Source organism: Glycine soja, chromosome 17, assembly GCF_004193775.1.
Source record: "Glycine soja cultivar W05 chromosome 17, ASM419377v2, whole genome shotgun sequence".
NCBI classification, from domain to species: domain Eukaryota; kingdom Viridiplantae; phylum Streptophyta; class Magnoliopsida; order Fabales; family Fabaceae; genus Glycine; species Glycine soja.
The window spans coordinates 1,009,962-1,034,893 of record NC_041018.1 but is presented as its reverse complement, the minus strand read 5'-3'; the positions used below and the strand labels follow the sequence as shown (position 1 = coordinate 1,034,893).

General features: G+C 34.6%; 3 protein-coding genes and 1 pseudogene across 3 annotated transcripts; 2 read left to right on the top strand and 2 right to left on the bottom strand.

Moving 5' to 3' along the window:
• The first annotated feature begins 278 nt into the window (after positions 1 to 278).
• LOC114393190 lies at positions 279 to 4,784 on the top strand. Its single transcript, XM_028354455.1, has 6 exons — positions 279 to 1,145; positions 1,768 to 2,547; positions 2,868 to 3,058; positions 3,226 to 3,432; positions 3,595 to 3,655; positions 3,973 to 4,784. The coding sequence occupies exons 1-6, from the start codon at positions 945 to 947 to the stop codon at positions 4,537 to 4,539; spliced, it is 2,007 nt and encodes a 668-aa protein (XP_028210256.1). The 5' UTR covers positions 279 to 944; the 3' UTR covers positions 4,540 to 4,784.
• A 2,529-nt stretch (positions 4,785 to 7,313) lies between these two features.
• LOC114392495 (peroxidase 42-like) lies at positions 7,314 to 9,736 on the bottom strand. Its single transcript, XM_028353654.1, has 4 exons — positions 9,314 to 9,736; positions 9,028 to 9,216; positions 8,606 to 8,771; positions 7,314 to 8,200 (listed from the first exon to the last, which is right to left on the bottom strand). The coding sequence occupies exons 1-4, from the start codon at positions 9,533 to 9,535 to the stop codon at positions 7,782 to 7,784; spliced, it is 996 nt and encodes a 331-aa protein (XP_028209455.1). The 5' UTR covers positions 9,536 to 9,736; the 3' UTR covers positions 7,314 to 7,781.
• Positions 9,737 to 12,595: 2,859 nt separating this feature from the next.
• On the bottom strand, positions 12,596 to 17,625 carry LOC114393457 (annotated as a pseudogene).
• A 1,916-nt stretch (positions 17,626 to 19,541) lies between these two features.
• Positions 19,542 to 22,700, top strand: LOC114391821. The gene is made up of 3 exons (XM_028352801.1): positions 19,542 to 19,809; positions 19,926 to 22,147; positions 22,276 to 22,700. The coding sequence occupies exons 1-3, from the start codon at positions 19,650 to 19,652 to the stop codon at positions 22,351 to 22,353; spliced, it is 2,460 nt and encodes an 819-aa protein (XP_028208602.1). The 5' UTR covers positions 19,542 to 19,649; the 3' UTR covers positions 22,354 to 22,700.
• Positions 22,701 to 24,932: the final 2,232 nt, after the last annotated feature.

Below are 24,932 nucleotides of genomic sequence, written 5' to 3'. Positions count from 1 at the left end.
TTAATTAAACCTTACCAAAGGTGCACATTCTCTTAAATGCTTCTCACTTGCATTTATTTTAATATATAGTAGAACGTGTAGCTAGTGCGCTTGGATTAACAAATAAAACCTTAAAATGAAAAATACGATTAAATTTTTTGGAAGAGTTGGTAAAACAGAAACATCACATATAAGAAATATAAAACCATTGTTCTAATAAAAAATATTTCACTTTAATTTAAGATATATACACCCTTTGAGCCTAAGAGCGAGGCTGGTGTGTGACTTAAGCTTCTGGGATAGTCGATTATATTCGTGAGACAAACCCGTTAAAGATTTCGCTTTTCTACAATCTGAAGTTAATAGCAAAAGTGTGGCTCGGAATACAATGATATATAGAGAGTGAAGCGCACGTGATAATGCTAATGCATGTCTTACCTCTCTCGCTGTTCTCTTTTTTCTTTTTCTTTTAAGAAACTGAGAATGATATTCATCAAAAGCGGCCCGAAACAAAACTTGCATTGAGATCACTGTCATTTGCCTCAGTCCATTAACATTGGCTAATGTATTTAACTTCTCTTCTTGGCCTCCACTGAGACTACTGAAACTTCTTCTCAATATCCCTTTTGCCTTCGGCTTACACTCTATATATGCACTTTTGTGTCTTCCAATACACGTTTACCACTCAAATGGTCCATTTCAGAATCCATTTTTCATGCCAACAGTGAACTGTTAGGATTATACATGCTTCGGCGTAAGACCTTAACGTTATGCTTTTCCAACCATAAGCAACCACGTATTGTTTTACGTTTCATTGGTGTTATTAATTAGCTCTGCTCTGAAAGTGCATTTTTCTTTTCAGAAGATTGTTGGCTGTTGAATTGTTTTTTTTCAAGTTTTTTTATTATTAATTAGGAGGTTAGAGGGTATCTGTCACTTTACGTAGCCATTTAACATAATTCAGAATGGTACAACTTCAATCGTGTGCTTCCTTGGTCAATGCCTCGGCATTGTGTGCTATAGAACAAGAAGTGAGGGGAGATAGTGTCAATGTTGTTGCTGAGATTTCAGCCGAGTTAGAAAGGGAAAGGAAGAAGAATGTGGAGCTCATGGAGAGAATATCAATGCTTGAAGCTCAGTCAAGAGAAAGAAACAAGGAATCTCAAGTACGGTTAGTTGATTAATTTAGTTTTTCTTGTTTGTAATTGTACTTAGCTTAAATAAATGCTTTCTTGTTTAAATTAATTTAGTGTTATGTATGATAATTCATTCCCTAACTTGATGAACCAGCTGCAAAGCATTCTTATATTATATCATCCAGCATATACGCTTACACATCTCTGCACACTGCATGATGAAATCTAACTATAATTGGCTCAACTCCCTTCATGGTTTTTATGAAGAGGGAGTATCTTGCTAGCTACATAAAGAATAGGATAATTTATTATGCTGAATTTTATTGCTCGATACTTGTAACTTCTAATTTCCCTTGTTTATTAACAAAAATTAAAGTCTTCAAGTTAATATTATAATTAATATGGATTCAGACACTATGATCAATTATCTCATGGTCGGAGTGTGGAGGAATGATATCAATATTATGCGTATCCTTTGAACATTTAAGAGTTGAGACTAAAATCAACTGTGTCTGTATAAGATGATGACCAAAATTTAATGAAACTTTAAACTTTATCACCAAGAGGTCCATTTAATTATAATTTGTGTTCCCTGATTGTTGAAGTTTTCATCTGCTTATTAACAAGGTAAAAGTGTCTCCCTTGATATCAGGAAAATCATCAACATGCAGTTGTGGGAAGCATGAAGAATTTCAAAAGACAGAAGATACAAATGGTAGATGATGAGAAAAATACTGTGAAAAGTGAAACGGCCCCCGAGTACAAGCCTAATACTGAAGGCATTGTGCCTAAGGAGATTGATCCAGCAAAGCGCTTAGTTAATTGGATGAGCATGGACGATGGCCAAAATTTGTATGCTGAAAAATTTAAAAACTGCAACTCTGTTGCAGATTTCAATGAAACAGATAGTGATGATGCTTGTGATGATAATTTTGATGATGATATGGATAATAATCAAAGACATGAGGAAATTGATGACACAAATGAAACGGTTAGTGCACAAAAAGGTTACCATGCTGATCATATTGATGAGGAATCAAATACAACATGCATGGGAAATCAAAAGACAAGTTGCATATTAATTGCTCCACTATCCGAAAACAGTGAAGTGAAAACACACCAAGACCAAGGGAAAGAAATTAAGGAGACTGCAGCATTTACAGCACCACTTAATGTCCCTTCCTCAGGATCTGTACGTATATCACAGAATAGAAAGCCTCTGAAGGTAGCTTTCTGCCCAAAAGAAGTTCAAAGGATAATTGAGTCTGAAGCCCTTTTGCAAAAAAATGCTCAGTCCCACACTATAAGAAAAATCATAGTTTTTGCATCACTTGGCATAAGGCACGGATGTGAGGATATGTACGAGCTGGAATTCAATCATTTTAGCATTTTGAAGAAAGGAGAACCATATGTGTCTCCAAGGAACCCTGGGGTAAGACTTAGGGCTACTCCTTACTATAAGAATATTAAGTGACTGCTAAAAGATGTAAATAAATTAATTAATCTCTTTACAATTTCAGCAATTAAATATTTTGCTTAAAATTTATAGTCTCTGTGTGAAGAATTGGGATCATCATGTTTTTAATGTAATCACTAGTTGCGTGCCAAAAAGGAGAATACAACCATTAGTTTTTAATCTATCTGGAACCAAGTCACTAGTTTGCATTCAAACTTGAATTTAGACCAATAACTTTTTTTGGCTCAAATATGTCTATTCAAAAAATGCAATGATTGATTTTTCAATCCATGTAGGAGCATGTTTTATATGAGAATCCTGGTGTTCGGAGGAAAATATTTTATCCAAATCGACAAAACCCAGTATTATGTCCTGTTCAGATGCTAGAAGAAGAAAGAGCCATGCGTCCATCTGATGCTAGTTGTCCATCATGCTTATTCTTGTGCATCAAATATGGTGGAAGGACAAGAAATCTTCCTCAAAATGAGTAAGTTTTGGAATGATAATGTTCTTATGTTCCATTTCTGCTTCTTTTTTTAACAGTAGTTTTCTTCATTATAAATGGTGATGGGTCTAACGAATATTGCACTTGAAAATATTTACATTCAGTCTAATATAGAGTAATTAATTTTTGGATTGAATAACATAATGCAGATATGTGAGGCAGCCGATGGGAAGAAACAAACTGAAGTCTTTTGGGCCACTTATGTGCCGAATGGCAACGTTGGTTCATAATCGCAGTGGAAGCTTTTTCTTCAAGGCATTGGGTATCACCCTCCTGTTTATGGCAGGATTTCCTGGTGATCAAGTTCAGAAAGAAACCAAATACCGCAACTTAGACTTGCTTCAGAAATATTACAGGTAGAATATTCCTAGGAATATATATATATATATATATATACCACCAATATATGAAGCTCTACTTCAATATAAATAAAATTTGAATATTTTCACTATTTTGTTGCAAGAGACATTCCTAATACACTTGTTTTCTTCATCTAACACATAATTTTCCCGTTACAGAACTGATGAGGATGCTGAAGGGGAGGAGTTGTTTCTTCCGCATCCAATCTCATGTGACAATGTAAGATTATAAATCCCATATAATGCGTGAGTCCCTTGTATCATCCACCTGCATGTTCTTTTGCTTTCAAACTCTGCTGCAATAATTTCTCAAGCTTGTACTGCCATAAGGGTATTCCAAAATTAATTTGACTAATCAAGATTCGAGAGTAAACTCAGCTAATAGTGGCAATCAAATAGTTCTCATACAATGCATGTAACATATTCATATAATAGCTGCAGTTTTATCACACTATTGATTTTAGCTGCCTCAAAATAGCTCTTCTTTTTTGGTGTCACGTATTAGATTGCTCTTTTAAGCTTGGGTTGTTCTAGCAGGGTACTCATGAGCCCCACAATTTAACTAAAAAGACACCTCCTGCAAAATCCAAGGGAAGAAAGCACACAAATGCCGTCATCAAGTCACATAATTCACAAAAGACACCATCTCAACATGCAACACCAACAAGTTCAGCAGCTACTCAATTTGGTTTAAGTGGCTATTCCTCAGCTTACACATATGCAATGGCAGCATTTCATTCAATGCCATCTCAGATTTCCTCCCAAGACACTCCTCACATGCCAAATCCTGCTTTTTCCCCTTCCAACGCAAATCATCGTATGCTGCCGCCACCACCACAGCCAGCAAGTACATTTGTGCCAGTGATGTATTGGCCTCCACCAAATGCATTTCTTCCCGGACCCTATCCTTCCACATATGGATACCATTCTTTTCCTTCTGCTGCAAATTACATGTCATTCCAAACACAACCTTATTACAATAACCCAAAGTTGCTAGAAGGCAGTGGAAAGAAAGATTTAGCCTCCGATGAAACTGAAAGTGACACTGATAGCAGCAGTTCTGGCTGTAGTGAGCACAAGCAGAGACCTGCGTTCCACAAATAATGGGCTCCTCATCGCTACAATGACACGCCATAAACAAATGATGCACTTGGAATGTAATCATTTTTTAGATGCTTCAAGTGGCACGATGCATAGCTTTTCTGTGCAGCTTGTAACCCAAACTTAATGTGTCTTAATATGATTCTGAATCTTTGATTGATATATAATTGATGAATTATTTCTTCGTGGACATACAGTCCAAGACTTGTTCCAATTTGTTATGGATTGTAAAAGAAAATTCTATTGAACTCCTGACAAATCAAACATCGATGTTCGATTTTTCATTTAGCAACGAATATGCTAAGAAAGGCCACTGTAGATAGTTATTGTTGTAGAATGACTAGGTGATTAGCGTCTTTTTTTGTTTGGTGGGGGTTGGGAAAAAATGTAACCGAAGCAAAGCACCCTCAAATGTGAACATAATGACATAATTGACACTGTATAGAGCAATGGCACACAGAAAAATAATTGCGCTCCATTTCTTCCTATAGCGTCTGCAAGAGCATTGATGGGCGTGGCTAGCTGTACGTGATGAAATCAAGTACCTTGTTTCTAAGTGATGTCGTACTTGTTAGGATAAAATCAACAAAAGGGTCAAATTTGTTTAGTTTTAAGAATAAAGGGACTTAATCAACTCAACAAAAAATTAAAGAAAAAATTGCACAAAATTCAAATTAATATTAAGATTGTAAGTGTCATACTTTTCTTGCTTGACAATTTATGATTCAGTAAAGATATTAAAAGATTCCACGACTCATAATGCATACTTAAATTCAAAACGAAAACATATACTCTTCACTAGTTTTTCTTTTTTGGTTCACATACCCTTTACGTGTAAAGGTTGCCTTATCTAAATGTCTTCTCCTTTTGTAGGGAAAGGCCCATTTTCATCAATTTTATTGTTTTGTCGGCTCAGCCAATTTCAATTTTAGCCTCTCTCTGGGAAGCAAAATATTTGACTAGCCAATCTCATTCTTACAGTGCGATTTACCAAATAACTTACCAAGAATTACCAACAAGAAATCTGGACTTTTTCTTGTTGATATTCTACCGGTTAATTCAATCCAGTATTATATTTTGTCATTTCTCATTGCTTATTCGCATACAATTGTGTTTTCTGTACAGAAACATATGAATAGGCAATCTGAATGAAGATGATTTCATTTTTGGCATTTCTGTACAACGTTATTGCTAATAGTCATTTCGCCCTTAAAACAGTACCACTGGGCCTACCCAAGGAGAAATTATTATGAAATTGGTTTGGCCACATACTCTTGATTCTTGAATCTTGTTCAATGGATCACTTTTGTATACTTAATCGCATTTTTCTGGACTAAGACTAGTCGACTACCTATCTATCTAATTAATTTTGTCCGCAATTCTACAAATTGATTACTTAATTTTTTTTGCCAATCTTCAAATCAAATGAAATAAGGTTAATTTAAAATTTTATTAGTTGCTTGTTTCTTCAAAACTTTATCCTTGTAATCATATTTACAAGTTACAACTATTATGATCTATCTCATCTCAAATGATCTTCTTAGGTGCTTGTGTGCATCGCTATGGTGTTTCGTAATTTCCCTCTCCCCTAGATAGTGGATATGCTAAATTGAATGTTGATAGATCTGTTACGGGAAGTGCAACCTGTGGTGGCCCTTTATGCGGGGATTATATTGATGGGTCCTTCGTTAAAGGCTTCTATGCTGATGACTTTGCTAAATGCCCCTCAAGGACCATATTATGGGGTTGCTTACTACTGTCTTAATTTCTTGTGGGATATCGGGAAAAAAGAATTAACACAGTTATATATTGCTCATATAGTCATATTGTTTGCTTTCATTTTTAAGATTTACCTTTTTCAAATATTAATGTTGTGTTATATTTGTATCCTACACATGTACCCGTGGGTCCTCTGCTTCTCAATCCCAGACAACACTTTTCTGAAACAAGACCTTATCTTTTTATATATTATTGGTAAAAGTAAATAATTTTAAAATTTATTTAACACTGCTATATGCCAAATATATATATATATATATATATATATATATATATATATATATATATATATATATATATATTCCGCTATGCATATATTTTTCAAATTATTATCTAATAACATTAGTCCATAATTTTTTTTGAAGTGTAATTGACACGGATTAATAATATTAAAAACTTATAAACTACTATGAGGGTGAACAACTGAACACGCATAAATAATTAATAATAGTGTACTCATTACTTTAATATACAGTTTTACAATTTATAAATGAATAATAATTTTAATAACGTGTTTAGATTTTGACTGGCAACCCAAAATTGTGATTTGAACAAAATGAATAGCCATCAATACTATTTGAGAAACATAATATTGACAATATATATGATCCTATTTAGCTAGGCTTCATACTCTTGCAGCGCTATTTACAAAAAAAACTTACCAAGCTAGAATCACCAACAAGAAAAGAATCTAGAGATGGGTCTTTGTCATTTCTCATTGCTCATTCGGATCGGATGCAAAGTGTAGTTTTCCGTGCAGAAACATAGGAATAGTAGCTAGGCCAGCACCAGCTGATCGAACGTGATTTCATTTTGGCATTTGCAGGTTATTGCTAATGGTCATTTTCGATGAAAACAGTTAGTCCTGCACTGCACCTAATCCAGTGTAAAGTTCCGCGTCTACAAAAGTTCTCTTACCTATTGGTTTGGCCCACATCAAATGACCTCTTTTGTGAATACGAGTGTTTTTTCTTTATCAGCAAAAGTGAATACGAGTGTTAACAGTGTATAATGACCGTGGGCCATGATTTATTTATTATGTAGCAAGAACAAGCTAGCTTTATTAGTGTGGATATCATAAACATTTTCACTCTCATCGATAACAGCACTACACGCATACATTGACATCTTGCCATCGATAGCAGCACTCACATGCATACATAACATAGTAATTAACACCATGAACATGCCCTTCTACCCAACTCTAACCTACTTGCACAGTACTTATTGAAATAAAAAATAAAAAAACAAACTAACAAACAAGAGTGACATCGGAAGATTAAAAAACAAAGCGTCTTAATCCTCGCATCCCCATGAACCTGCTGTGGTCTTGATCGGTTCATTGAACCAATCAACCAACCCATTTAAAGAAAAACACCTTAATTATTTTTTGCATAATATCTTACAGATTTCTTCCACATAGAGAAGGGGAAGAAAATTCAAGGCCCAAATTAAGCGGGAAGCAATTAAGGCTCCTCATGGTGCTTGTTGGCAGCATTGCACTGCTTTCTGATCTCACCCTTTGTGCCAGTGAGAGGGTTGTTCTCAGAGAGCAAAGTAATGGCTCTAGAAAACTCCTTGAAGAAATAGTCCTGGCTCTTGGCCATTTTCTTCACATAAGGCTTGGTCCTCTTGTCATTGGCTAGTTGGTGATCCACTATCAACAAGCCCTTGTTGTCCAATATATTTCTGTAGTAATTGTTGTCTAGAATCATGGGGGTGCCACGGTCGTTTCTCACGTACTGCACGGCCTTAGGGTCTGGAATGGCATCAGGGCACTTCTTCAGAATGTGAGGGACGTGGTCAGGGTTCAGAGCTGGATCAATCTCTGGGTACAAACGGTGCACCAACTTCACACAATGGGTTCGACCAACACTGTGTGCTCCTGTTCAACAAAATATCTCAATCATTATTCAAACTTAAATAAAATCACAAGCAACAATGCCACGTGTACTTTCTTTTAGCATGTCATGTACCCATGCATACATAAGGGTGTTGCATCTTTCATATATGTTGTCTAGTTGCATCTGGCTTTATCTCTCTGATTAATCATGCGGGGCCCACATATATTTATTAAAAGAATTGTGATGCATAAAGTTTATGTATGCTTTATGAATACATGTATGTAGACAAATTATTATTACGTATGCTGTAACTTAATTATATGTTATGTGGAGATCAGCTGAGATGATTGATCATATCATATAATAATTTGTGGTGTATGAGAGGATGTCATTTCACGAATGTATGTACATGGATGATGGATGGGTTAGGGGAGAGTGTATAGTACCAAGCAATGCAACTACGCCGGGGGTGTCAATTCCCATGGCACCAAACTTGTCAAGAACTGCAGAAATGGATTCATTGTGGTCTGGGAGGAACTGCTCTACCACATCGGCTCTGCTCCTTCTACCATCCCTTCTTCCTGTTTTAAGAGGGATATGGGGACCTCCTAGCTGCATTCAACACATCAAATTAATTACAAGAATAAATTCTCACTTTAATAATGAATTAAAGCAGTTGCCAAAACAAATCTCCTTATACTAAAAATAGACCGATCTTGCTAGAATTATGGATAGGGTATATGTATATAAACTTTAGCTTTCAAGAGTGAACTTGGTGATGAACATACGAAAAAGAAGTGCTAGCAAATGACAGATCTAGTGAGTGAGGTTGAGCAAAGTGGGAAACAGAAGAGAAGGAGTAAATTACCGAAACAATGCCATCTCTGGCAGAGAGAACGAGGATATCAGCACAGGAAACAACTCCTGGGCATTCCCTTTCCAAAGCTTCTTTGATGGTCTCAATGTACCTGAAATTTCTCAACCCAAAGCTTCTATCTGTTTCCTTCTCAGACAAGCTCCTTCTTGTGGAGTCCAGCAACAGTGAAGCATCACAACTCTACCCTCACACACACACACACACACAAAAAAAGAGTAAAGAACAAATACTTTCATATATAAAAAATTAACTGACAAAAAAGCAAAGTTTTAGTTACCTGAACAGCACAGTCATGGAAGATGTTTCTGAGCCAGGAGAAAGCAGTGTTCTTGTGGCGCTTGTAGAGAAGCTTGACTTGTTCTTTGATGATGTCTTCAGCCTGAGGGCATGATTCCTTGTAGAAGTTCATAACAAGTCCATTATCCTCCGCAAGACAACGACTCAGTGACAGTGCTGAGAAGCATAACACAGCCAAAAAGATTAAACCCTTGGGAGCCATTCTCTTCGCTCTTCACTCTTGCTCACTCACTCACTCACCTGCTTCTGCTTAAATAAATAAAGTAGCCAGTACGTAGTGCAAATAAAATACTACTGTATGAGAGACCTTAATTGGTAGGGTAAAATTGGGTTTTGAGCTATGAGTAATAATAATAAACCAACATTTTAATACTTTAGGTTAAAGGGTGATGTTGATGCTTTCATCATGATCCAGCACTCACTACGAGCTAGCATTTATTAAACTAATTACTGACCATGTGATGTGCCTAGGCTACGGGATTCGTTGCAACTTTTCTTTTCCTATTTTCAGCTACAAAACTTTAAATTTTGGACTCTGGTGCGTAGAAGCCACGGAAAATATGAAGTGTTTCTGACGTCGCCCAACTAATTTCATGCGTCAACCAGTTAATTCATTTTAAATTAATTATATTTTATTAATTTCTTAATATATTTTTTAATAATAAAATTTTATTTTATTTATAAACATAAACATAATAGGATAAAAATGTACAAATACTTCATATTATTTGACATATTAAAAAAATATAAATAAGTAATAGTAAGTATAATGTTAAGAGAAAAAAGAGTAGTAAGTAACGGAACTTGCACAAAGATTTCAGGATTTCGGATAGATTCCATGTTTTTTTATTGAGAAATGGCAAAAATTGTTTGCACTTGGCAAAGCAAACGAGCAACACCAGCTGAGAAAGTCAGCTATTTCAAGGGGCTTGGCACAGTGCGGCTTGTGAAAGTCATTTTCAACCTTCCTTCATTTCCTCAGTTCCCAGTTCCCAGTTCCCACCAGAGGTGTACACGTTTGGACTAAAATGCGTAAACTTAATTTGAGTTTGTAAAAATAATCCAAATCCTTCTTCTATAAAATCATCCATTTTAGAGTATTACTCTCTCTCTAAATAACCTTTAAAGTAATAAAATTATATAAATAGTCTCTAAAATATTAAATATTTATTGATTTAATTTTCACATTAATATATTTTACTAATGGTCACGAACTAATTTGAAAATTCTTAGGAAACTATGTAGTGTGATTTTTAATAATTGAATGATTACTTGTATAATTTGAGATAGATTATACGTTTATCCTTTTTGAAATATAACAAAAAATTAGTATTAAAGTATATTTGTGTAATTATGATATAGGAGATCGATGATACTTTTTTTTTTCTAATATTTAATACAGTACAACACCATGCTTACCACACAAAAAAAAAAAGAAAAATATTGTCACATAAACCAATATTATACATTTAGAAACGGATCTACATTAGAAGTTTTGGGGTAGCTCTCCCCACAATATTTTTTTCTTCCGCTTAAAATATAGTTAAAAAAAAAGAAGTTATAATATGAGGACAACCCCACTTGTTAAAAACAATATGAGCACAATCCCAAATGCTTTCGACGTGCAGATGGAAAGAATTTACCGCCACCTCCCAAACTTTAATCCCAATGGAAAAAAGTATGGGCATCAACCATTTAAAAATGCTATGCTATAAAACAAAAAAGTGTACGTCCATCACTCTATTCAATGGTCAATGTCGCGTCTTTCCTTTGAATTGTTTTGTATAATTAATTAAAGTATTAAAGTTGGAAGCAACACGATGCAGAGGAGTGTTAGTGAAACATTATTTAACACAATATGTTTTTATTAGTTAATATTTATTAAAAATTATAAAGAGAGTTTATTAAGTAGGACCGTTGGAGTGAGAATTATATAATTTTATAGTTTTTAATATATTTTAATTAATAATTTTTTGAAAGGCTAAATTTTAGTTAATAATAAAAAGTGGGTTAAAGATTATTTTTATTAAAATAGTTAAATATAGTTGTGAATTAGTTAAATATTTAGATAATATATTATTAGTTGAGCATATTAGTAAAATAATTAATATTTTTTAAAAATAATAAATGTTTTTATTTTTATCAAAATGTTAAATGTTTTAAAATAAAAAAAGTGATAGATGATACGAAAATATTTTACTTTTTTTTTTCATGCCAGTATCACCTTGAAGAAAACTTGATGGCTGAGCCTGAACTGGCTCCGTGTGGATCCATGCAAGCCTCTGTGTTTAGTGACCACCGACACTCACAATCAGTAATGGATGGATTCCATAAACGCCAAGGTGGAAACCCCATCCCATGACACATCATCCACATATAAATATATAATACTCCAGGCAAAGCCGTTTCAAGTACTTGCTTGTTTAAATTTGCTAGCATTTATTTTCTATTTATAGTCACAATTAACTAAACATTTAAAGCAGCATTTAGAAAAGAAAAAAAAAGAATAGGAACATTATTACAAATTTAATATATATGATTTTTTTATGCTCTCATGCAAAAGAATTACTTTAAATTTATAATTAATCCATGCCATACACTTTGGCAGTGCCTTCATGCAAATAAGTAATAACGTTTTCATGTAATCAATTTCTTCTTTCCCAAAGGACATAGACCTATGCTTGAAAAGCAAATTCGTATCATTACAACTTTGCTCTTTATTGACTGAATTTATTAGCTTCCTTCCGCTAAGGAAAAGAATTAGCACCAGATCACACCGGTGAAAGGTTTTTATTCAACAAGAAGAAAAATAGATAATCGACATAACTCATTCGTTGCACTGAAGACAATAAGCAAATAAGTGAGCAATGGAAATGGAATCATCGTTAAAATGGGTTTTCAAGAACGTCATAACGGCAGGGCAATACTAAAACATGCTTGTCGAGCAAAATGAAATTTCCCTAACTTGTGATATTGATTGATGTTCAGCCTTTAACTACGTTTTAGGACCACTTTCAAACTGTATTCCATTAAGGAGAATTGTGATTACAACATTTTGGGCTAGAAACCATGCATGTGGCTTAGATCACTTATAGTACAACAATAAAAAAAAAGTATAAGCTTAGAAATCAAAACACAAAAAACCTGTATAGAATCCAAACAAACGACCGTCGACTTGGGCTTCAATGTAGCCCAAACTAACACCTGTATCATAAATTTGCTTATATACCAACCATCTATATGATCTATATGATTAGATATCTTCATGTAATAAAAATTGAAGCCCCCCCTTATTCTCCTTCCTTGCACTATTTAAAATTATCAGTTCCAAACATTATACATCAAATAGTAAGACGCAAGTATCATTACCAAATTCAATAATCATCTTTGACCAATTGACAATATTTGCCCGTCCGACCAATGGTTGAACAAGATTTTCTGAACTTCTGAAATCCAGAATCAGCATTTACATTTGCTACTGGCACAAAAAGTAAATCATTTCGAATTATGGCATATTAATATTCTTAATGATACTGACATTGATTGTATGCATTAACCAGTTTTCAATCTCAAATACCAAACCGTTCACTATCTTGGGATCTGTCTGCATCTTACATCTGCTACCAACGTGGCGAATATGTGGAGCATACCATTTTACCCTCTCAACATGTTCTATAGAAACCTCCCAACAATAACCTGTGGGTATCATATTAGTGTGGGTTAATCAATGGTAATTCCCGAAATTACATCTTCAGAATTGCAGTGGGACAATGCCGAAGTTCAATAATTAAAAAATATAAAAGAAAATGATGCTACCTTCAGATCTAGCAATGTCATGTATTGATTTTGATACATGATCAGTCCACTGACTCTCGTCTGAGTCTTTTGTATTCCCATGAACATGTAATATTCCACCCTCTCCTGCAATGTTGATTCAATGAGAATGAAATTGGTAATGAAAGTAGAGGCCTAGAAGTGAATCTGAACAGAATTGTCATATCCACACAATTTACTCCATAGTCCTAAGATGTATGGTTCATATATCAATTCCAATTTCGTAAGATTTCTTCGTCATCAACAGAAATAAAAGAGTAACAAATTTAGCATCTAGTTACTGATACCGTTTCCAGATGCAGGGGTTTCAACCAGGCAATTAAAATGCATGAAATTTGAGCCATAGCTTCGGGATCATCTTGATTAAAATTGGTAGAATTTGCAAATAGGTCAAACAAGCTAATTTGAAAATCACCCAGGAACCAGGATGTGAAGACAAAACTGCAGATGATTTCTACTAAAATAATGCATCACAAATTCACAATTAATTTCCAGCTAAAATATTGAAACTGCTGTTATATCACCTAATATGACCGTTCCTCTCTAATTTTATTCACATTGGCTATATTTTTAAAGATAAACATTACTAACTTCAGGAAAATAAGTTCAAGAACTCAGTGCCACAATTCTTTCAATGTCAATCATCATAGATAGTCAGTCAGCTATGGAGAACACGAGGAATTTTTTAAAAGAGAAATGCAGTAAAAAATAATATCATTGGCATTTATAAGCAGGCAACTTAATGAGTCTGGAAACAAAATGCAACTACCGATGGTATTTTATAGATTCCTAAGATGACTTAACGCTGACAACAGATAAATATGTTGAAAGCAATGATACACATTGGTATTCCAATTACCTTAAAGCCCTTACAGCTGTGACCCAGCTAAGCTCACTAGATGGAATGAGACCAAGACAGACTCTATCAGCCACGCTCTGTAAATGAAAAAATCAACAGATTCTGTTAAATTATTTTATTCTACATACATCAAATAGTGTTAAGAATTGATAGACCCATTTTCCTAAGACATCACACTTTTATAGTCAGTGTTCAGTGACTCGTTCAAAAAAGTGAACAACAGAGTAAATAGTTCATCGATCACATGTTTCCTTCATTTTATTTATCTTTTACCAAACAAGGGGATAAAAAACTTCCATTTTCTCTTTATCTTCTTTTCAGTTTTCATCCAAACAAGGGAAGAAAAATATTACAATCCTAACTCAGATTCCTCTGTAAAATTTCTTCCCCTTCACTTAATTCCTCATTTCATCTTAATTATTTATGCATACTTGCTAGAGTTAATGCGAAGTATGGGAAGGTTTATCTATGGCATAAAACATGGTCTTTAGATGGATTATGCCTGAGACTGATTCTCACTTCTCAGGCGGTGAATTAAACTCTTTCTCTGGTAGGAGTTCAACATGGAGATGGCCGGCTGATTTGGTAAATCAAATTCCTCCTTGCTGGGTGAATAAATAGTTAAATACACACACTATACCTTGGGAGCTGTAATTCGATTATCTACTTCAAGTATGATACAACGATCAGCCACAAAATTTGTTTGTAGATTATGTTGGAGTGCTTCTACAGCATGGGGATTTCACTCACAAGCATATACAAGCTTTGCCTGGGCACTGCTCCAGAACATGCAAAACAATATGAACACATATAGATTAATATCATTAAATATTAACAAATCTTAGACTTTGGGCATAGGGCTTAACTCAACCTCACAAAACTGACTTATAAAATGAGGGACTTCCCAAGCTTTGTAAGGACTACAGTCGTCATATCTCAAGTTAATGTGGGATCTCAACAATAATTTTTTTTTTCAAAACCTCAATTCGGTTTAAAGTACAGAAGGCATGCCACGTCCCATTCTATCAAATGTTCATATTCAGATCCAGAATATATTTGAAGTTTGCAAATAATAAATTATCAAATTTTGTTGACAGTGTACAAGGACAAGTGGACCAATATCTTCCATACAGTACTACAAGGACAAGTCAAACCACAATCTTGTCACTTAGCTTTCCTCCAATTATAACACAATAGAGGCTAAAGGGTAATTTTGTCACAATACCAAAACATTAAGAGATTACAATATAATTAGAGATTAAGTTTAATACACAGCTCTGCCAGTACAAACAGACAATACCTGACAAGGAAAGACAGCACAAAGTAGCCAATGCCCGCAAACAAGTCTACTACAACCTCATTTTTACAATCTAGCCTGGCCATCCGGAGCTTCTCAGAAAGATTACCCCATGAGAACATGCATTTTGTAGCATCAAAAGAATAGAGTATTCCATTTTCTTGATGATTGAACCAGCCATTATTTCCAACAAGAATCTGCAATGTGCTATCTCTTGTACCAGTTGCAGCAACTGGGCCCTATAATACCCCAACTTAAGTCAGAAATAAATGAATTCATTGCAAAGCTATTGCAGGAAGAATTGAAAACAGCACTATGATTAATAAACTAAAGCTATAAAAGAATTGTCTCAGTGATAAAGTATTACTAGTAATGCCAAGATTTTTCCTTCAAAAGATCAACAACTGCAAAGCACTCATGGTTTGCATCTTAATAAGAACTGCCAATTCAATCCTCTTATAAGTTTAATCTTCATAAATTTGTCTAGACACCGATTCCTTCTATCTAGGAAAAAGATGCTAAAACTGGATTCCATCCTAAACTGAATTTCTATATGTATAATTGTATATTATTATCAAAGAATAGTATCTTTTAACCTTTACAAATCATTTGTTATTGAATTTCCGTAATTTCACATACTTGTCAAGTGTCAACATCAAGGCATTCCCTTATCTTTCACATACATTTAATATGTGCTGTATATCCAATAAGAAAATTTTAAATATATCATATATAAGGAAAAAAATGAATTGGAATGATCAAGCCATGAAGGACAAGCAAGCACACAAATTAATGTATTACTAATGCATATGTGATTACTTGGCGAGCTAGACGGTGAGCCTTGAGTGATTTGGCAACAATGGACCAAAGCTCTTCTGCAATGGAGTCCCACATGGAATCTTTAAAAGAAGTACTTGGAAGTAAAACAATATCTCCAAGCAGATCCCATCTGGAAGAATAAAGAATTAGTACAAAGAACACAACACTAAAGGGATTGCATACAAGGGGGAGAATCCAAGTAAATGGAAAATAAGCAAGAAGTTGGTAAGCAGGTGCCATAAAAGCATTTTTAATGAAACAACCTTCTTGGCAGTTCCTCTAGAAGCTGTATTGGTAGGCCCTTATGCTCAATCAAAGACGTTATTGCTTCAGTCATCACTTTCAGAGGAGATTTGGCTGCTTTTCTTTCTTCAACAACCTTGTCTCCCAGCACAATGGCACCATATTCATAGAGAAGTATCAATACTTCAGAACAGGATAGCTCATTTAATAAGAATTCGTCTCGTTTAATTGGTTTTGAAAAGGGGCCATCATTTTTCCCATCAAATGCATCTCCCATATGATGATTCCTTTCATGAAACACAGCAAAAAATTCTTGATGGACAGGAAAACAGATATGTATTCCACCCTTGTCAGAGTATGCTTTCATCCCCAAGTCTAACCATCCAAATTTTTTCAATATATCTTTTCCCAATTTTGCATATTTCTTTTCTAGTTGCAAAACATAATGCAATACAATCATCTGGCTTTGATCATTCAAGCAAGGTATGTTACCATTAAAATGTGAACTTTCATCTTCAGATAGATTTGGTGCATGTTCAAGTTGGGGTCCAAAAGAATTTTCAATGTTATTCCTGTTTGTCCCTTCATTTTGGTTAATTATAGGCTTTCTTTGATTTTTTACTGGCTCATCATGTGAATGCATTAAATGGAGCAAGCTGAGTTTTGCTGGCTCACTGAACTTGGTTCCAAATGCATAGCATGATGCACCACTACCAACTACAACAACATCATCACCCATGACATTGGCTGTACTGCACACAAACGAATCTTTACCTACTGAATTGAGGGTAACATGCTTCCATAAATGAAGCTTCAAATCAAGTAAAGCCAGCTCTTGGCAATGTTGTCTAACAGGACAACCACCAAGAACTCCAAGATAATTCTTATAGACAAAAATTGAGTGGGAGAACCTTGCATGTGGATTCCATCCATCTGTCCTTTCCTTCATCCATTGACCTTTCTGAACATCAAAGCTATACAAATTCCCAAGTGCTTTCCCACCATTGTATCCACCAAACATGAAAATCTGACAACCAGATGCCACCATAGCATGTGAGTGGCGTGCACATGGCCAGTCCCCAGAAACTGGTATTTCTTTCCAGTGTAAATTGTTTGTGTCAAAAACACGAAAGGAAGAAAAGATAATATCATTATCAAGCCCCCCAAATACATAAATGTTTGAACCCATGACAGCTGCAGCATGACGATGCCTATCCAACATGAAAATAACACTATACATTAGACTTACAGTGCAAAAATAAAATTACTAAATCAATAAACAGCAAGTAATGTCACTACAGTACACCTTATGGTAGAGTTGCAATACACAGTTTATTAAGTTGTAATTGTATAGGGATACTGTATTTGACGTTGAGCATGATAGGGATAGAGCACAAGCTCAAGGTCTTGAACCAAATGGGTTCAGTTTTGATGGAGCTGCTGCTCTAGGTGTTGATTATGCCCTCAATAGGTGAGTTATATGTTGTGCAATGACCTGAAATTTGTTTTTAAACGTAAGAAAACCAAATGTTCCAATATTAGAACTCCAAAATTAATCAACAGTTGGCAAAAAAAATTTAGAAGTAAAACCATTTTTTATCGAGATCCATGTTGGATTAAGTCTCTTGTGGATTAAGCTAGTAAGTAATTTCACAATTATGCCATGCCCCATTACAGTGACCTTAAACTGTTGGACGTATAAGATTTTTATATTTACTAAGAGTTCACTTTGCCTAATAACTTTGCATAGAAATCAGCGTTTCCAAAGTCCTAAAATTTGTGATTGCAATATTAATTTTAAATGCTCTTTTTCAGGGCAATATTAGCATGGTATGAAAATCGTCATTGGTTTAACACTTTATGCAAGACAGTGATGGAGCAGGACTGGTCTTGGAATCGGCCTGCACTTGAGTATCTAGAGCTTTACCATGCTGCACGTGAGTCAGCATGAGATTTAAATAGACATGAATTAAGTTTCATCCCCTTTCTCTGTACACATTTTTGTATTAAGCTTTTGGTTTGAACACACTAGATTGCATCTGGTGAATCCTACAAAAAGATAACACAACTAAGAGGTGAAAAGCCATAAAAAGACGAGCTTCAAATAGTTCAATTTTTCAGCAAGCAATAGTGTAGGCTATTTTATGACAATTTTATGTTAAGAGATTTGGGTTTTAAAATTGAAGAGCATGTGAATTGTGATATTGCAGAAAAGATAAGCAAGCTCGTGTTTGAGAATTGAAAATTAAGAGTAGAACTTTTTTTAAGGAAATGTATAGACATTAAGGAACGCCTTTTTATTGGACAATTTTGCATGTTATTTTTTATTTTTATTTTGATTAATTGAACCCTAAACCCTAACATATTCACTTAACTCCTTCTGGTTGGATAAAGGTCAAGCGTGATGGAGCCTCCTCGGCAAATCTATGCGCTTCAGGTTGTGCCTATGGTGCTTTCCTTGTGGGTTTTGCAATTTTCCTAGTACCATAAAGCTTATAATTTAGAGAAAAAAAAAAATAGAGTGAATCAACAATTTATCTCTGAGATTGTACCCATCTTGCATATTAGTCTCTATCTTTAATTATGAAATAATCCTTCCATTAAATTTTAAAATAATGTCACTAATGAGATCAATTTTAATGTTAGATGTCTCTCTTAAAAGATATCATGTTATCTGATGATAACAAAATAAATAAATAGATAATTTAGTTCATTTGTATCCTTATTATATGTTAGTCCCTAACTTAATAAAAATTTAAAATAATTCCTATCTTTTATATAAGTGTTACAAAAATTCAAAAACGTATAATTTAGAAGAAAAAAAATATGAAAATTAAACTCAAACTCAAGTTAGTTACCATAAATAAATAAATAAAAACTCCACTTACATCCAGACATCCAATAATAATTTGCATAGCATCCGACATCTGAGTTTCAAAAACTTGACTTCAGAACAGGGAATAGGAAAATAAAACGTCGTTAATTTACGATTATGAAATTAAATACCGAAAACAGAAATGCACAATTCGTAATAATCGTAACAAAATGCAGACCCGTTCCGTCCAACGGCTAGTCTCGCGATGAAAATAATCCAACGGCTGTGATCCGTTGACCGTTTGAATTCTTGTTTAGAAATATAGCCGTTATCACAATATTCACTCCTCTGTTCCCAATCTTTTAAAACTCTGAAATCGTATCGTCATCGTTCTCCTTCTTTCTATTCACTTCTTTCCCTTATCAATTCAATTCAACTTCACGACTTCCATGCCTTCTAACAAACAATCTTCAATGCCGTCAAACCCTAATCCAAGAAGTTCCGAAGTCGGTAACCCTATGAGAAGGAGTTTCACTGGAAACCCCTTCTCCAAACCCTCAATTGTCCCAAACCATGGAGTAAAAACTCCCGCCAACAGCCCTTCTGCAGGTATCTCTCTCTTTTCTCTTTTTCTACATACATTATTGTTTGGATTTTGAGAAAGTGTGAGAAAATTAAATAGAAAATAGATGTTTAATGGGTTTAGGGTTTGGTGTGTTCTGCAGATTTTTCGAGAAGAGGCTCTGTTGGGATTCGGGAAAGCGGAGGGTCGTTGAGGGACTCCTTTGATGACAAAGAAAACGGGAAAGATCAGATTTTGAAACCGACAAAGGTTCGATCACCAGCTGTTTCTTCAAAGGGCTCAAAGAATTTCATGTCTCCGACCATTTCTGCTTCCTGCAAGATCAATGAGTCTCCCAGAAAGAAAGTCCTGATTGAGAAGAATGAGGCAGTTCCGAGTCCCGCAGACAAGAAAAGCCACGTTCGCAAGGTAACTTTTGCCGAGCCCTTGGAGGAGAAAATGATTGATGGGATCATCCCCAATTTTGAGGAAGGTCTCAGATCTTCCCTGAGTAGTGAAGATTTGAGTGGTGAGAGTGAAACTAGTGAAACTCATTATATGGATGTTCCCTTGATTTCAAAGAATGATACAGATTTGTGCTTTGAATCTGTCAATGATGTGAATGTGAATGTTCCTTTGGTTCTAGAAAATGACATTTACACTGAACCATCATTTGAAACTGAGCCTGATTGTGTTAACCTTGACCCTACTTTTAAGCTTAGCCCCACTGCCACTCCTCCGATTTCATTGAAAGCTACCGTCGTGGCTCCTCTGGATGCGGATCCCTTGATGCCCCCTTATGACCCTAAAACCAACTACCTCTCCCCTAGACCACAGTTTCTTCACTACAAACCGAAATCTCGAATGGAACTCTGCAGGGAAAGGGAATTGGATGACAGCTTCATATCTGGAAGCTTTTCAGATACAGAAGTCACTGAGGATTCCCAGTCTGAAGTCTCACAGAAGGAATCGGAGGATGTTTCTTCGGATGAAACTGTTAAGGAAGAAGAGGGTGAAATTTCTGAACTAAGTCCTGCTAGGAGGACTCTCATGCCAGGGGAATCTGTTGAAGCAAAACAAGTTCCAAAACCACGCTTCACAGTGAGAGCAAAGGCTGTTGCTCTTATCTTGCTTCTTGCAGTTGCTTTTGTATCAATCTCAGTCACAGATTCACCTGTGATTGATCGAACTGTGTTTGAAGGTTTCTACAAGGTTTATGTATCATCTGAATTTCCTGAGTTTGCAAGGGCTAATTTTGATCTATTCACCCAGTTTGCAAAAACAAATTTCAATGAGATAGCTCGAAATTTGCAAATTTGGTTTACCAAGTTGCTGTCTTCAACTTCAGAGTTCATTTCAGATGTTAGAGGAGGACACAATTTGGCCAAGTTGCAATATTATAACTTGACTATTCAGCACGATTACTCCATGGTGGATCAGTACCCTATATTTGGTCATGGAGAAAATGAAATAGGTGAGACTCACGTACCAGTATGGGACGCTGATGAGAGTGATGCTGTCTCAGATATTGACGGTGATGAGGATATTGAGGGGGATATTTCGGAGGAGCATTATGAAATATATGAAGAGCAAGTTCAGCAAGATGTTGCAACAATTACTGGAGCTGAAAATGTTTTGGATGCTCCAGAATCCGAGGAAGTACAATCAGAGCAACTGGCTGAAGCAGGAAACTTAGAAGCAACGGTTGCACAAGAAGCTGAGGCTAACTTAAATGTTGAAAATCAGCCAAGTTTGAATTTGGAGGTTGCTGAAATCTCTATTGAAGCGTATGAATCAGATACAAAGCAGGCACACGAAAATGATGCTGAACTCAATGTCAACGAACAAAGTGACATAAGTTTAGATTCAGATGTTGCTGCAGCGAAAGATGATGTAGCAGAGGAAAAATCAGAAAGCATAGATGCTGCGATTAAAGGGAATGAAGGGCGATTAGGAGCAATTGACATTCCTCCACATGTGGTGCTATGTTTGCTGCTCGGTGCAGGTACTGTTTTAATTGCAGGTGCAGCTTTCAATTGGTCAAGGAAGAAGGGTAGCAAAAGCATAAGCTCCGTGGAGAAACCCCTGGAGTTACATAATGACTCCTTTCCATCTAAGAACAAACAGATTTCTCCAGAGAAATCATCTGGGCCCGTAGAAATGGACGTGCTTGAAGATTCATCATGCCCTTCAGAAGCGAGCAGCATTCAGCAAAGCTCATTCTACTGTGAAAAAGAAGTGAATGAAGGTCACAGACTAGGCCCTGAGAAGAAGCGCAAGAATAACTACAGGAGAGAATCTTTGGCTTCTTCTGCATCAGACTATTCCATGGGTTCCCCATCCTATGGAAGCTTAACTTTGTATGAGAAAATTCCAATCAAGCAGGTGAGTATTCGTTTCTTAAGATACATGTATTAATGTATTATTGTGTGAAAAACATTTATTATTCTTGTCTTGAGAGAGCATCACTTGTGAACTGTTTCTCATGTGCTTCATTTTATTGTTTTTCTCAGGGACATTGGGAGGACGAGATCATCACTCCTGTTAGGCGTTCAAGTAGAATTAGAAACCAAGCCACTTCTCCTTCATAACCTGGTTTTGTTTGTGTTTGGTTTTTAATTCGTGTTCCAAAGCATGTTCAAACTTCAACCCAATCCATGGGGTGTAGTTTCATTGAACTGAATAACTGTCTGAATCTTCTGAATGGAATCAAACTCATACCTTGGTGTTCAAGTAGGATTAGAAACCTAGCCGGCTACATTTATCCGTTGTAATATGACCAGCATAACTGGTTACTGTAAGCAGAAGTGTCCTATCTTCTGAATCTTGATTCTTCTGTAGCAGAAGAAATTTATTGTTGAGTCAATCTGATTGGTTATTAATTTGTATTAATCCAATGGCCTCACCATAATTATTATTAATTTGCATATTCCACTCACATTCCTTCGAAGTTATTAACCTCACCATAAGTTGTTTTTGTATAACTTGAGTACATGGTTCCAAATGCTGTAAGTGTTGTCAAATGACACATATTTTCGGACTTATTTCTTGCTAGTTGCTGTTTTTCCTAACTATGTTGATCCAAAAGTAAATTGGACATCTGTCGTGTTTTTGTAAAAAATTTGCTCTTATCTCGGTGAAATTTTTTGCTAGTAGCTGGTAGATGATGGATTTACTCTATTTTCATAATTAATTTTGTCTTCATATATGAATAGTTTTTTACCCGTGTTTTAGCTTGAAGCCATATACACACCACCATATAATTATTTGAAGGAGTTTTATATGAACTTATTATACAAGTATTTATTCTGAACTGAATAATATTATGAAGGGTATTAAATGATAATATTTTAAGGAGTTTGTAGATTGATGGTAGAGAATGGAATGAACTGAAATAATGGATTAAAATGAAATGGAATAAAAATGTTTTATATGAACTTATTATTACAAGTATTTATTCTGAACTGAATTATATTATGAAGGGTAATAATAATAATAATATTTTAAGGAGTTTATAGATTGATGATGGTAGAGAATGGAATGAACTGAAATAATGGATTAAAATGAAATGCAATAAAAATGTTGTTCCATTGTTTAGATATAATTATTTGAAGTAGTTTTATATGAACTTATTATACAAGTATTTATTCTGAACTGAATAATATTATGAAGGGTAATAATAATAATAATAATATTTTAAGGAGTTTATAGATTGATGGTAGAGAATGGAATGAACTGAAATAATGGATTAAAATGAAATGGAATAAAAATGTTGTTGCATTGTTTAGATATTTTATAATAGAGAACCCTTCAAAAAAAGATATTTTATAATAGAGTGAAACAAAAATTCCATTTCATTTGTAAAAGGACCAAACAAAAATGAGTCTATTGGCCGAAGTAAATATGAGTCATCAGCTCTGTCGATTACGTTTTTGTGTTTCTGTCCTTTATGTATCATACATAACAAAATGGAAAAAAAAATCATTCCATTTGTAAAAAGGATAAAACAAAAGGGTTATAACTTATTTAAATATATTGTAAAGAAATTGATGATTAAGATAGTATTTAAAAAGATAAAATAATTATTTTATAATCTAAAAACTTTGTTCCATCGTACACTAAAAATTTGGGAGAAAGAAAATTAAAGTTAAACAATGAAATGAAATAATCTTCCATTTCATTCTTGTACATTCTATTATTTACCATCAATCCAAACATATTCTTAAATAAGAAGAATACATTTTAAATATACATGTGGTAGATCTAGGTTGGCTTCAGGGATGCACTTGCATCCCTTTATTTTCTAAAATTTACTAAATTTATAAATAAAAATTTATATTTTTATATTTTATTTTATCTATATTTATATAATTAAACTTATTAATTTTATTTTTTATAATTTGTCCCCCTACTCAAGGATCTTGGATCCACCATTGCACATAATAATATATTTTATTAAATAAAAATAAAAAAAAATTAATTTTCTTTTTTCTTTTTTATTTTCTCTGTAAAGTATATTTAATTTTTTCTTCCTCTTCTTAATTTCTCAAAAAACTCTCAATTACATGTTACTTATAAAAGATCTTTTTATTTTTATTTTATTTTACTTCTAATTTCCCCCCATTGAATAGAATATGAGGCTAAAAGGTGGAGGCAAGTGGTTCAGTACGTGAATATGATGGTGACATCTTTATGTGGAATCATATTACTTTAAACACGTCAATGACCTAAATCCCTAGTCACATAGTAGGTGGCAAGCTGGCAATTAAGATGGTAGCTTGAGAAAATCCTCACTCCCACCTAGCTTTTTCTTACCACTTGTCATCACAATGGTTTCTTCATGAAGGGTGTTAAAGCAACAAAACACTCGTGAAAAAATGACAAAGTATAAGAGCAAATTCAATGGAGGATTTTCAATTACTTATTATTGCTTTCTACTTTTGAGACACCAGTTTTCTCTGTTTAAGAGTAGTGATTGAGTTAAAATGAGAAAGAATATCGAATTGTCGTAGTTGTACTGGATTGCCAAATATTTGGAATCGTGAAAAATAGGTATGGATGGTAAGAATTTAACCTTTTCATGTCATCTACCATGCGAATTCGTTAGTGGAGGTTAACTGGCCCACTTAGTGATTTCACTTAATTGTATTTTACAACACAATTATGGAGT